At 49.7% G+C, this 13,298-nt stretch overlaps 1 protein-coding gene across 9 annotated transcripts in view; it reads left to right on the forward strand.

Moving 5' to 3' along the window:
• The window catches only part of ldb2a (LIM domain binding 2a), a 46,483-nt gene that overhangs the window by 15,333 nt on the left and 17,852 nt on the right, over nt 1-13,298 (forward strand). For all 9 annotated transcript variants that reach the window (XM_084698505.1, XM_084698352.1, XM_084698427.1 and 6 more), the window contains exon 3: nt 11,449-11,621. In XM_084698505.1, the coding sequence (XP_084554631.1) occupies nt 11,449-11,621 (173 nt within the window). The remainder of the gene's footprint in view (nt 1-11,448; nt 11,622-13,298) is intronic.

Consider the following 13,298-nt stretch of genomic DNA (forward strand, 5'->3'; position numbering starts at 1 on the left):
AATACATTTTGATTTGATTTGACTGGATGTTACAGGCTGTGACACTGTTACTGGATGTGATCGGCTGTTACATATTGTTTGGGGTGTTACTGGCTGTAACATACTGTGCATCGTGTTATTGGATGTTACTTGGTGTTACAGGTTGTAACTGTGTTACTGGGTGTTACTGTGTGTTACCGGATGTTACAGGTTACATAGTGTTACTTGGCGTTACAGGTTGTTATTGTGTGTTACTGTGTGTTACCGGATGTTACAGGTTACATGGAGTTACATGGAGTTACTGGGTGTTACTGGGTGTTACCGAATGTTACAGGTTACATGGTGTTACAGGTTGTTACAGATTGTTACTGGGTGTTACTGGGTGTTACCGAATGTTACAGGTTACATGGTGTTACTGGGTGTTACTGGGTGTTACCGAATGTTACAGGTTACATGGTGTTACTGGGCAATGCTACAGCTCTGGGTGTTACTGGACGATGAGAAGGGGAGGGGCATGTAGAGAGAATGGTATTGGGATTTTACGCTTATCAGTGTGAAATGCATACTGGGTGTGTGTGTGCACATATGTGTTTGAGGCATCTGTGTTTGTGCATGTGTGTCTACGTGAGTTTGTGTGTGTGTGTGATGGGTAGATGAAAAGGAAGACTCTGGCTGGTTATTAGGAAGGTGGATGTGGGGGAAGCAGTTGCTCCTATTTGTGTGTGTGTGTGGTGACAGGTGAGGAGAGCTGGATGGGGAGATGGAGCAAGTGAGAGCTGGGGGGATGGGAGCGTGGAGGGGATGGAGAGCGAGAGGAGGAGGAGGGGCTGGGGAGCGAGGGGAGGAGAGGGTGGAGAGATGGGAGGAGAGGGTGGAGAGAGGGAAGGAGAGGGTGGGGAGCGAGAGGAGGAGAGGGTAGGGAGAGGGGTGTGGGGGTCGTGGGGATGATTGACAGGAGGGATGAAGCAGCCTTGTCCTGCTCTGCGGAGGACACACCACCTCTCTTGATTGACAAGTGGGCAAGTCTGGGAACCACGGCGACGAGTTGGACAAACAGAGAGAGAGAGAGAGAGAGAGAGAGAGAGATGAGGGGGGGAGAGAGAGAGAGAGAGACAGAAAGAGATGGAGAGAGACAGAGACAGAGAAAGAAAGCTACAGAAAAATTAAAATAAAGACAGGAAGAAAGAAACAGAGAGAGAAAAAGACTGAGAGAGAACAGAATAGTGTACAGTGACAGAGCGAGAAAGGGAGAGCAAGATGTGACAGATGTGAGAGAGAGGACAGTAGTCTTCAGTGTGATCGTGTGAGAGACCTCTGACATGTCTCTCCGTGTGTCAGACTGATGGAGGTCTCTGGCCGTCAAGTTGGGGTGCGGCTCACACAGGGGGTTTCCTGGTTGCCAGGTTCAGGGTGGGAACTACCGAATGCGGGCGACAGGAAAGGGGGACACCTATCCGAGGGCACCAGCTGTCCTGTAGGATGGGCATGTCTCTTATCTCCCTGCTTTCTCACCACTTTCTGCCCCAGATGAAAACAAACCCAGCTTCCTCTTCCCAGTTTGGGAAACAATAGATTCCTGCATACAGCCCCTCCCAGCCCTCCTCCACCTCGTCCAGCCTGCTGCTCTCCACTCAGCCTCCTCTACCCCACACACACCACGGCTGTGTGTGCCTGCGTGTGTGCGTGCGTGTGTGTGTGTGTGTGTGTGTGTGTGTGTGTGTGTGTGTGTGTGTGTGTGTGTGTGTGTGTGTGTGTGTGTGTGTGTGTGTGTGTGTGTGTGTGTGTGTGTGTGTGTGTGTGTGCGTAGCTACTCACACACCAGGGCTGTGCATGTGTCCATGCCTGTGTGTAGTGTTGTGTACATTGTTTGGTTCAGGTGGAAGAATAGGAAAATCATGATGGAATAAGCTACAGTGCATTTAACTTGCCAAAACTGCATATTAAATTGAATCGACATACCAACAACAGTTGTGCTCCAATATTCTTTCTGTCTATTACAGTAACATATTTTGTCTGGTTTCTTCTTGTGTATAAATGTAAATTGAGAAATCATTCTGGCGGTGACTAACAGTAGAGTTCATGAACGCATGCAGACAAATGCAACACACACAGCTGAGCTACGAATATTCTGGAACAATCTGGAGAGAGAGAGAGAGAGAGAGAGAGAGGGAGAGAGAGACAGGAAGGAGAGAGACAGAAGGAGAGAGAGAGACAGAAGGAGACAGAGGAAAGGAGAGAGAGAGAGGAAGGAGAGAGATACACAGAGAGAGACAGGAAGGAGGGAGAGAGAGCTTGGGATGGAGAGACACAAAGGTAGGGAGAGATGTTGAGAGAAGGAAAGAGAGTGAGAAAGTTACAGAGTCAGAAAACAGAGAGGGAAAGGTTGACAGAAAAATGAGACAGAGAGGGAGAGACAGAATAAGAGGGGAAAAGATAGAGATGGAGGGAGGTTGAAAGGAAGGGGAAAGAGAGAGAGAGGTGGAGGGAGGTTGAAAGGAAGGGGAAAGAGAGAGAGAGGGCGATTGAGAGAGAGAGAAAGTTTCAAGATTCAATGTTGTCAATAAAACATCTCTACATTGGAAGGAAAAACAAATTCCACCTGGAAAATACACACTGTCTGCAAAAATACAAACACAACTGCACACACTCAAGGGTAAACATATGCGCATGCTTGGACACAATGAAATGGGATCATTTGGGTTCACATGCACAAAACAACTAACTAGCATTGTCCAAACACTCACATATTACAGAAACACTCATGCACGACAGAAACACTCATGCACGACAGAAACACTCATGCACGACAGAGACACACATGCACGACAGAGACACACATGCACTACAGAAACACACATACTACAGAAACATTCATGTACTAAAGAAACACTCATATACTACAAAAACACTTGTGTACTACAGAAACACTCATGCACCACAGAAACACTCATGCACTACAGAAACACACATGCACACAAACATAACGCAGTCCAGCTTGCACACGCGCACACACACGCATTGGCACGTGAAAAAATCCATACCTTTATAGATAATACATGGAGAGATGGATCAGCCAGGGCTAAAGGAGGCCTGGCCTTGCATTAGACTCTGCTCCTATGAACCAACCTTCAAGGCCTCACTTAAGGTATTAAATGTTTATGTGGTCCTTTTTCATCCCCCCAACCTCTCCTGCACACACACACACACACACACACTCATGTACACACACATACTCAAGTACACACACATGCAAACACACGCTCACACAAACACACATGCACAGACATGCAATCATACACACTAGCACTCACACGAACACGAACACTCGAACACACACTCAATTCTCGTTCATCTTAGACTCCTGGCGTGCCCTAATCAATGATAATGGCAGAGGCCGGCTGCTCTCAGTGTGTCCTCCGATAATCTGGAGGTGATCTGAAGCAGGGCCAGGGCCTGTCTGGAGCCAGGGGGAGCACTCACCCTGCAGGCCCGGTCCAGAGCAGCTGCCTGGGGAGACTCAGCCAGCACAGACACAGAGGGGTGGAAGGCTTGTTCAAACAAACTCGGCTGGGTTCCTGAGGAGTGTGTGTGTGTGTGTTTTTTTGTCTACGTGTGTGTTTGTTAGCAAGTGTGTTTGTTTGTACATGTGTGTGAGGGAGTGAGTGTGTGTATGTGGGGTTTTTTGTCTACGTGTGTGTTTGTTAGCAAGTGTGTTTGTTTGTACATGTGTGTGAGGGAGTGAGTGTGTGTATGTGGGTTTTTTTGTCTACGTGTGTGTTTGTTAGCAAGTGTGTTTGTTTGTACATGTGTGTGAGGGAGTGAGTGAGTGTGTGTGTGTGGGTTTATGTAGGTGTGTGTGTGTGTCCCATTAATTCCCTCAAAATGGAAACAGTGGATGGTGTTTGGAATGTCACAGTGAGAGGACGGCATCATCCTCCAAGGAACGTTCTGTGGTGATGAACAGTGTGTTCGGTCAATACCTGGATTCAACAACTGAGGTTCCTCCAAAAACAAAATGATTTTTTTTTTTTTTTTTTTACTCAACGGCTACAGATTGAAGAGTTTGTTCTGAAGCAAACTCTTTTTATCCAAGTTTATTCAACCTCGTAGACAGTAGCTTCAGAGGGATAAGACGCGTCGCATGTACTGTACAGTACAGTACTTCCAGTATGCTGCTGTGTGATGTTGGTGGAGGCGTCCAGGGAGTTCTGGAGCTAGTGGGGGTCCTGGGGGCCCTGGCTGCGTGGTGTAGCCTGCTCGCAGGGCTGTGTTGTGGGCTGGGAGAGGCATGAGGCCAGCCCCTCCTGAATTATGGATGTAGGTGAAGAGGGGAGGAGGACCGGCTTCTAGGGGATGTGAACCCCCCACATCTCTTCCCCCCTCCTCTCTCCCCTGCTCTTCTTCCTCCTCCGCCTAATCCTCTCCCACCCTTCCTCACCCTCCCCACTCCTCTCCCTCCTCCTCCCCCTCCCACCTGCTCCCCTCCTCATCTCCCTCCTCCTCATTCCCCTCCTCCCCTTCCCTTTCCTCCTCCCCCTACCATCCCTCTCCCCCCCCCCCCCCCCCACCCTCCTCCTCCTTCTCCAGGCCGGCAGCATTCAGGCGTGGCGCAGGGGCGGATGAGGGTGACTGGTGTTGTGTCTCTCTCTCTCTCCCTTTTTTTGCTAACCCCTCTTTTTTTCTCTCTCATTCTAATTTTTTTTTTTCTCCCTCATTCTGTCTCTCTCTCTCCCTCACTCTCTCTCTCTCTGCTCGTTCTCTGTAAAAAATAGAAATAATTGCACTCTTCCACACTAGGGAGTGTGAGATCTGAAACCAGTATCCAGATATGCTTTTCACAGAATGAGTCTTTTGTCAGTAAGATATCATTATTGTAGATATTAAAACAAAATGCACAAGACTCATGGTTGTAAACAGCTGTGATCCTAACACACGTTAACCACGGGGTGAGGTCATAGCAGTGGCTACGATGGTGGGGTCATAATGAGGGTGTCTGTTTTGCCTTCAGGAGCATTCACCAGTCCAGGAATCCTGAGAATATGGGGGACATGCTTTTGTCTGTATATGGGTCTCCCCAACTTCCCCAATATGGGCTATTTTAAACCCACAAGGGATAGGTCTCCAGCCGTAATAACCGTAAAAAAAAAAATAAAATTAGAAAATGGTTCCCAATTTCTAAATCCTGCCAACTTGGGTGTACTTTTGCTAATGTATTTGGACAGGTTTTAAAGACGTTTCTAACTGCAACGATTTGAGGAGCTGAAAAAGAAGTGTTTACGAGAGAGAGAGAGAGAGAGAGAGAGAGAGAGAGAGAGAGAGAGAGAGAGAGACAGAGAGAGACAGAGAGAGACAGAGAGAGAGAGACAGAGAGAGAGAGACAGAGAGAGAGACAGAGAGAGAGAGAGAGAGAGAGAGAGAGAGAGAGAGAGAAAATTAAAGTTTTATGACTGATGAATATTTCATGTTCTGGGCAGTGATTCCCACATTCTAGCAGTGTGTGTGTGTTTCCGTGCTTCAACCTTGCGCTACACCACATGTGCGCCTTGCAACTCTCATGCAGACTTATTTTCAAGAAAATTCAAGAAATTCTCTAAAATATATTCATTTTCAAGGCCATCAACAGAACATTAGCTATGTAGTCATTGTCACTAACGTACTGGTGTTTGCCCAGTAGCCTGAGGGCCAGGTCAGGTGACCTGCCAGGTTACCTCCCTCACTGTCCTGACACACACGGACACAGGTTACTCCAGCATCCCCAGTCAGGACAAATGTGGTTGTTTCAAACATATCCTGGCATATCCTGATCTCTTGAAGAGATCTCTGAATCTCTGAGTTATGTTGTTTGTTGGTGAATACAGAGGGTCACTTCATTGACTGGTCAATTATTAGTTTCAATATCAGATGGTATATTTTGCTGTGTTCAATGATCACGGTATTTCATCCAGATGTGGTTAGAGCCACAGTACACACAGTTCTGACCAGAAAAGTGGATTTTAAATCTATATCTCATGCTGTAAACCGGTAGTATATATATTTCTACTATCTGACTGAGATATTCTGCGCGTCATTGGCTGCAAATTCACAACATGTTTTTTCTTCTTTATATGAAGCTCTCAAAGTATGTGGTGAACATAATTAACTTTGAGTCTGAATCAAAAGCCTTTTTCACTTTCTTTATTGATTTATATGGACTCATTTCTACATTTATATTTGTTTATATTTGTATTGCCTCAGTTATTTCAGGACTGAATTCATAGCCATATTTACTTATTTCATACACATGCATATTTGTTTATTTAACATTGACTGAAATGGTGTTCCAATCATCTCAGCTATCAGACACAGGCATCATCCAGAAGGTTCCACCTCGTCTCCTCTCGTTCTGGGCTTCCAGAGATGCTCTTCTGCAGTGGGTCTGCTCCCCTCTACTCCCCTCCTCCCCCACCTCCCCCCACCCCTCTCTTCCCCTCCTCCCACCCTCTCCTCCCCCCATCCCTCTCTTCCCCTCCCCCACCCCTCTCCTCCCCCCACCCCTCTCCTCCCCCCACCCCTCTCCTCCCCCACCCCTCTATTCCCCTCCTCCCACCCTCTCCTCCCCCCATCCCTCTCTTCCCCTCCCCCCACCCTCTCCTCCCCCCACCCCTCTCTTCCCCTCCTCCCACCCTCTCCTGCCCTCTTCCCATCACTCTTCTCCCCCACCTTCCCCCACCCCTCTCCTCCCACCCCTTGTTCCAAATCCAGTTCTACCTTTAGGCGGAATTCCTGTTGGGATGTAATGGGCTCCAATCTACCTCCAGTAGCCCAACTGTGAGGCTTCCTGTCCTGTTCTGACAGGGGGCAGGGGAGCAGGGGGGGCAGGGAACCAGGGGGCTCGTTGACCAACAGTCAAGTCCTCCTTCAACCTCTTACCAGCTCTGTCGGATTGAGACACATTTTTATCTTTTAACCTCATATTCAGAAATCTCATCTGATCCAATTAAAAACTGTGGCAGAAGATTTTATGTTCATATGTGTAGAGTGCGTGGTGTGTGTGTGTGTGCATTGCCGTTTCCATGTCAGGGTGAGGGTGTGTGTGTGTGGTTTTTTTTTTTTTGGTGTGCTGTTAGCCTAGTCCAGTCCCTGGGTGCTTCATTATATACGATGTCTTCTGTATGTTTCACAGTGGTCACACACCAACCCCCATCCTTCTCCTCTCACTCTCTCTCTTTCTCTACCCTCTCTCTCTCCTCCTACAGCACACACACACATGCACAGATGCACACATACAAACGCTTCCAGCCCCCACACCCACAAATGAATAGATCTCATAAGGTAAACCATGAAATAATAGCTAAATAATATTCAGCCTTCAATATTGTAGCCTCACAGTAAAGTTTATTCTGATGTGACCAGTTTGTCTTCATCAAACTGAAGCCAAGTTTGGCTTAAGACTACATCACGTGTGAGTGTGAGTGTGTGTGTGTGTGTATTCTCTCTGCTGCCTGAGTGTGAATAGTGCGCCAGCAGCATCCCCCCCCTCCTCCTCCTCCTCCTCCTCCCCCACTCCTCCTGCTCCTCCTTCCCCACTCCTTCTTCCCCATCCCCCCTCCTCCTCCTCCTCCTCCTACCCCCTCCTCCTCCTCTTCCTCCTCTTCCTCCTCCTCCTCTTCCTTCTCCTCCTCCTCCTCCTCCTCCTCCTCCTCCTCCTCCCCTCCTCCTCCTCCTCCTCCTCCTCCTCCTCCTCCTCCTCCTCCTCCTACCCCCTCCTCCTCCTCTTCCTCCTCCTCCCCTCCTCCTCTTCCTCCTCCTCCTCCTCCTCCTCCTCCTCCTCCCCTCCTCCTCCTCCTCCTCCTCCTACCCCCTCCTCCTACCCCCTCCTCCTCCTCTTCCTCCTCCTCTTCCTCCTCCTCCTCCTCCTCCCCTCCTCCTCCTACCCCCTCCTCCTCCTCCTCCTCCTACCCCCTCCTCCTCCTCCTCCCTCCTCCGCCTCCTCCTCCCCTCCTCCTCCTACCCCCTCTTCCTCCTCCTCCTCCCCTGCCTGCTAGCAGAATATTTCAGCTTCTTTCTGGCTCTGGTTCCTGGCAGGCGTCCTGGCGGCTCGCGGGGGGAACAATTCCACAAAGTGGCATGAATTAATGCGGCTAATTAACACCACGTTAATTATTTGTAAATTGTGTGTTTGGGTACACATTACTTGAGAGGCATATGTTGCTCGTCGTGTTTGCCCAAAATCGAGCGCAGGCTAATCCTGTCTCTCAAGTGAGGACATCTGAAGACGAGCCAATCAGAACGCTAGCTGGTGGGAAGAGGAAGGAAGCATAGAGAGAGGAACCGGCGCGAGGAGGAGAAAGATTCAAAACAGACACTTGTTTCTCTGTGTGTTGGACTACAAGGAGGAGACAGATTCCTGTTTGTTTGTTGTTGTTGTTAGTGCAGTGTTTTGTTACCGTGAGCACAGTAATCATCTCAACAACCTGGGGGCCAGTTTCTCCTCCCCGGGGCCCCTAGACTGACGATGTTGGGGAGGGAACGCAAATGTGCTTGTGTAGACACCAAGACATAAGTCATTCCCACTGAGACCATGTAGACTGCAATACATGTTGTGTTTTTTTTTGTTTTTTTTTTGTCATTTAGCAGACGCTCTTATCCAGAGCGACTTACATTAAGTACAGGGACATTCCACCCGAGACAAGTTGGGTGAAGTGCCTTGCCCAAGGACACAACGTCAATTGGCACAGCGGGAATTGACCCGGCAACCTTCTAATTACTAGCCCGACTCCCTCACTGCTCAGCCATCTGACTCCATACAGTGCAGACAGCAGCTATACATACAGTGCAGTTAGCTTATCTAGACCAAATAGGCTTCATTAAGATAAATATCGAGAATTTGCAATGTTTCTATTTCATTGGAAATATTTCACCACCTGCTGCCCCCTCCTATAGTATGTACAGTAGATCATTTAGGAGCCTAGCATACTGATGGGGCAATAACTGGCTTCGGAGCTTGAAACCTTGGATGCCATCGTGCCTGCTACACATCTAGCAGGGTGTCTCTGGAAGCTGGGTGCGCTGTGAGGCTGATTCTGCGTTTAGAAGGAATGACTCGCTGCTAAGCTTCTGGGGTGGGAAGGTGTGCACGAAGCATGTCTCTTTTACTTCTCCTTTCTCTCTTGTTCTCTCCCCCCTGTTCTCTCGACGTGATACCCCGTTCTGAGCTTCTCTCTTTCACTTCACTGTCCCTCTTTTCTTTCAAAGTGTCTCTCCTTCTTTGTTAGTTCACTCTATCCTGTCTTGAGTCCTCCTGCAATTCACCCTTTCCTCCGTTAAACCACTCTTCCACCCTTTCCTCCCTCTCTCTCCTCCTCCCTCCCTCTCTCTCCCCTCCTCCCTCCCTCCTCCTCCCTCCCTCTCTCCCTCCTTCTTCTTTCTTCTCACTCCCTCCTCCTCTCTCCCTCCTCCTCCCTCTCTCTCCCTCCTCCTGCCTCCCTCCCTCCCTCTCTCTCCCCTCCCCCTTCCTCCCTCCCTCTCCCTCCTCCTTTCTCCCCCTCTCCCTCCTCCTTCCTCCCTCTCTCTCTCTCCCCTCCCCCCTCCCTCCCTCTCTCTCCATCCTTCCTCTCTCCCTTCCTCCTCTCTCCATCCTCCCTCCCTCTCTCCTCTCCCTGCTGTCTCCACATACCTATCCCCCCCTTCTCTTTCTCCTTCTCTCTTCGTTCTTTTTGTCCTTCTTGTCGGAGCGGAGCATTTGCAGTCAGCTCCACTACTTGGCTCACTTTGTTTTTCAACGGTGAAGAGAAGGGGGGAGGGGGGCAGAGAGATAGGGTGGCTGTGAGGAGGGGGGAGAGGAGAGGAGAATGGTTGCAATCAGAGAAAGAGGAGTTATTTATACATATAGAATGCAAATCTTTCTTCCTCCTCTCTTTCTTCCTCCACCTCCTCTCCCTCCTCCTCCACCTCCTCTATTTCCTCCTCTCCCTCCTCCTCCACCTCCTCTCCCTCCTCCTCCACCTCCTCTCTTTCTTCCTCTCCCTCCTCCTCCACCTCATCTCCCTCCTCCTCCACCTCCTCTCCTCCACCTCCTCTCCTTCCTCCTCCACCTCCTCTCCCTCCTCCTCCACCTCCTCTCCTCCACCTCCTCTCCCTCCTCCTCCACCTCCTCTCCCTCCTCCTCCACCTCCTGTCCCTCTTCCTTCTCCTCTTGCAGCTACTCCTCAAGCCATAGCTCACACGGCCTAACATTTTATATGTTTATTTAGTCATGCCCGACTTTATCGAATTTGAAAAAACATACCAGTCACGGGTACTTCCTCTCTCTCTCTCTCTCTCTCTCTCTCTCTCTCTCTCTCTCTCTCTCTCTCTCTCTCTCTCTCTCTCTCTCTCTCTCTCTCTCTCTCTCTCTCTCCTTCACTCTCGTTCTCTCTCTTGCTCTCCCTCCCTCCCTCCCTCCCAGTGCTCAGTCATAACTTAGGGAGTGTCCCTCCACTGTCTGGGGGACATTTCTAAATTCAGTTTTATTTCCTTCTCCTTTCTCCCCGGGGGGAGGCGTGGAATATAATTCCACCCAGCAGAGTGTTGACTCTGAGATGGATTATTTCTGCGTCAAATCAGAGGCCGTGCCTCTGTGTAATGTAACGCTACGTTTTACAGGCGATGCTATAATGATGAATATTTGACAGAATAACAGAGACTTGTTACATTACTGGTTATGCACAAGGAAATCTAGGATGAAGGGTTCACAGCGTGGTTCTGGTAGCGAAGGCAAACTGCAATTTCGACAACAGTTCACTTTGGAGAACATCGTACCTGCAGTGCTTTGGATAGCATGTCATCTTTAACAAATTGAATATTCAGATAGTCTTGTAGCCTGACTGATAAAAGGCACTCGTCTGAATTTTGCATAATATCACGTGTATCCAAAAGCCTGATCTTTTTAAATCACCCATTAATATTATTTTAAACAGAGGAAAGACTGACAAAAGACACAAGCTAGCCTGAGGGCAGAAGGCTCTTGACATACCTTCCACATTCCTTCTCCTGCTCTCGTTTGGATTGATGAATAACTGAACCCTTCATGTACTTCTTGTATTGTCTGTGCGATCTCTACTCCTCTATACAAACATCCACCGATTGTTAATTATGTTTGTTGACGGTGAAACAAACAAATCAGTCATTTTATAAACTGCTGGTAAAATTACGTACTGCTTGGCATTGCTGTTGAGTTTTTTTTTTATGCTGTTAACAGTATGTGGAAAGTAACGCGAAAGCAGAACTGTGGGGTTGTACGGTTTACACCGGAAGAATCTACCGACAGAGAAACGTTAACCAAACTGGCGTCCCGCCACACATCAGTACCGTACGCCGTACAGTGGCTAATTTAATGTGATGTAGTCCTCAAACGACTCTCTTAGTCAGCAACTCATTACTGGAGTTGGAGGTCCACTCAAGCCAGTGATGAGTAGGGACTTATCTCTGTCCCTCTCCCCCTCCCTCCAGCCATCGGACGGACTCTGATCCCACGTTACTTCTCCACGGTGTTCGAAGGCGGAGTCACAGACCTCTACTACATCCTGAAACACGCCAAGGAGTCCTTCCACAACTCCTGCATCACGGTGGACTGCGATCAGTGCACCATGGTCACGCAGCATGGGAAACCAATGTTTACAAAGGTAAGAGCTGACCCAGGACCTGTCAGTGTGAATAATTCATCAGAGCAGATGATAATCAGCCAAGTGAGGCATTTAACTGGTCAAAGATCAAATCAATTCTTCGAGAAAAAAAATCTTTCTTTGGATGTGTGTAATTCAATTAGGGCTGAAACCGGCTTGTCTGCAATCACAAGGCTGATATGGTGTACAGTAAAGGTGGATGAAAGGCATTTGCTGTGATGTGTGTGTTGCGTTGGACTTTGTCTGCATCACTTAAGAACTGTAGGCAGAAGGCCGAGAGGAAGCGTGCGAGGTCATTCTCGGGGCATCGCGTAGTAGCAGGACTACGCAGACGCAGTCTTTGTAGAAAAAAACAAACATTTTCCTTTTCTACAGAAGTTGACCAACATAAAAGAGTGTTGGTCGGGTGCTCCGCAGATAGAAGATTTTCAGATATATAAATATAAAAAAATATATAGACACAGGATATATAGATATTGATACATACTCAAGAAGCTAAGAGAAGGAGGTTTTGAACAGTGTCTGTAGCCGCTGTGATCACCTTGCTTGTCAGTACACCTCCCCCCTAACCCTGGGTACACCCCCCCCCCTAACCCTGGGTACACCCCCCCCCCCTAACCCTGGGTACACCTCCCCCCTAACCCTGGGTACACCTCCCCCCTAACCCTGGGTACACCCCCCCCCCCTAACCCTGGGTACACCCCCCCCCCCTAACCCTGGGTACACCTCCCCCCTGACCCTGGGTACACCCCCCCCTAACCCTGGGAACACCTCCCCCCTGACCCTGGGTACACCCCCCCCCTAACCCTGGGTACACCTCCCCCCTAACCCTGGGTACACCCCCCCCCCCTAACCCTGGGTACACCCCCCCCCCCCTAACCCTGGGTACACCTCCCCCCTGACCCTGGGTACACCCCCCCCTAACCCTGGGAACACCTCCCTCCTGACCCTGGGTACACCCCCCCCTAACCCTGGGTACACCCCCCCCCTGACCCTGGGTACACCCCCCCCCATAACCCTGGGTACACCTCCCCCCTGATCCTGGGTACACCTCCCCCCTAACCCTGGGTACACCTCCCCCCTGACCCTGGGTACACCCCCCCCCCTAACCCTGGGTACACCTCCCCCCTAACCCTGGGTACACCCCCCCCCTAACCCTGGGTACACCCCCCCCCCTAACCCTGGGTACACCTCCCCCCTAACCCTGGGTACACCTCCCCCCTGACCCTGGGTACACCCCCCCCCCTAACCCTGGGTACACCTCCCCCCCTAACCCTGGGTACACCTCGCAGGCGGACGGTATTCATACCGAGGAGTGAGTTGAAGCTATTCAACCCGGTTGTGCACCTGCTCTATGTACAGCACGCACACCCCAGGTACATACGACCTGAACACGGCCATCTACCAGAGGGAATGCTCTGCAGCATGGCTTGATTCAGATAACTAACAGGCTCTGAGAGCCTCTGATGACTGTCTGCTGAATTTCAATCAAGGCGCCGTGAGGAGAGGCTGAATAGATGCCATGTACCATGAGTCTGAACACAGCAGTGAGGAAGACTGCATGATTTTAACAGTCAAACATTTCACGCCTGTAAAACGACATTACCCACAAAGCCCAGAGCCTCTGCACTGAAACAGGAAGCAGCGTGTATCAGGAAGCAGAGTCTAACAGGAAGC

Source organism: Hypomesus nipponensis, chromosome 1, assembly GCF_054491055.1.
Source record: "Hypomesus nipponensis isolate SF chromosome 1, ASM5449105v1, whole genome shotgun sequence".
NCBI classification, from domain to species: Eukaryota; Metazoa; Chordata; class Actinopteri; order Osmeriformes; family Osmeridae; genus Hypomesus; species Hypomesus nipponensis.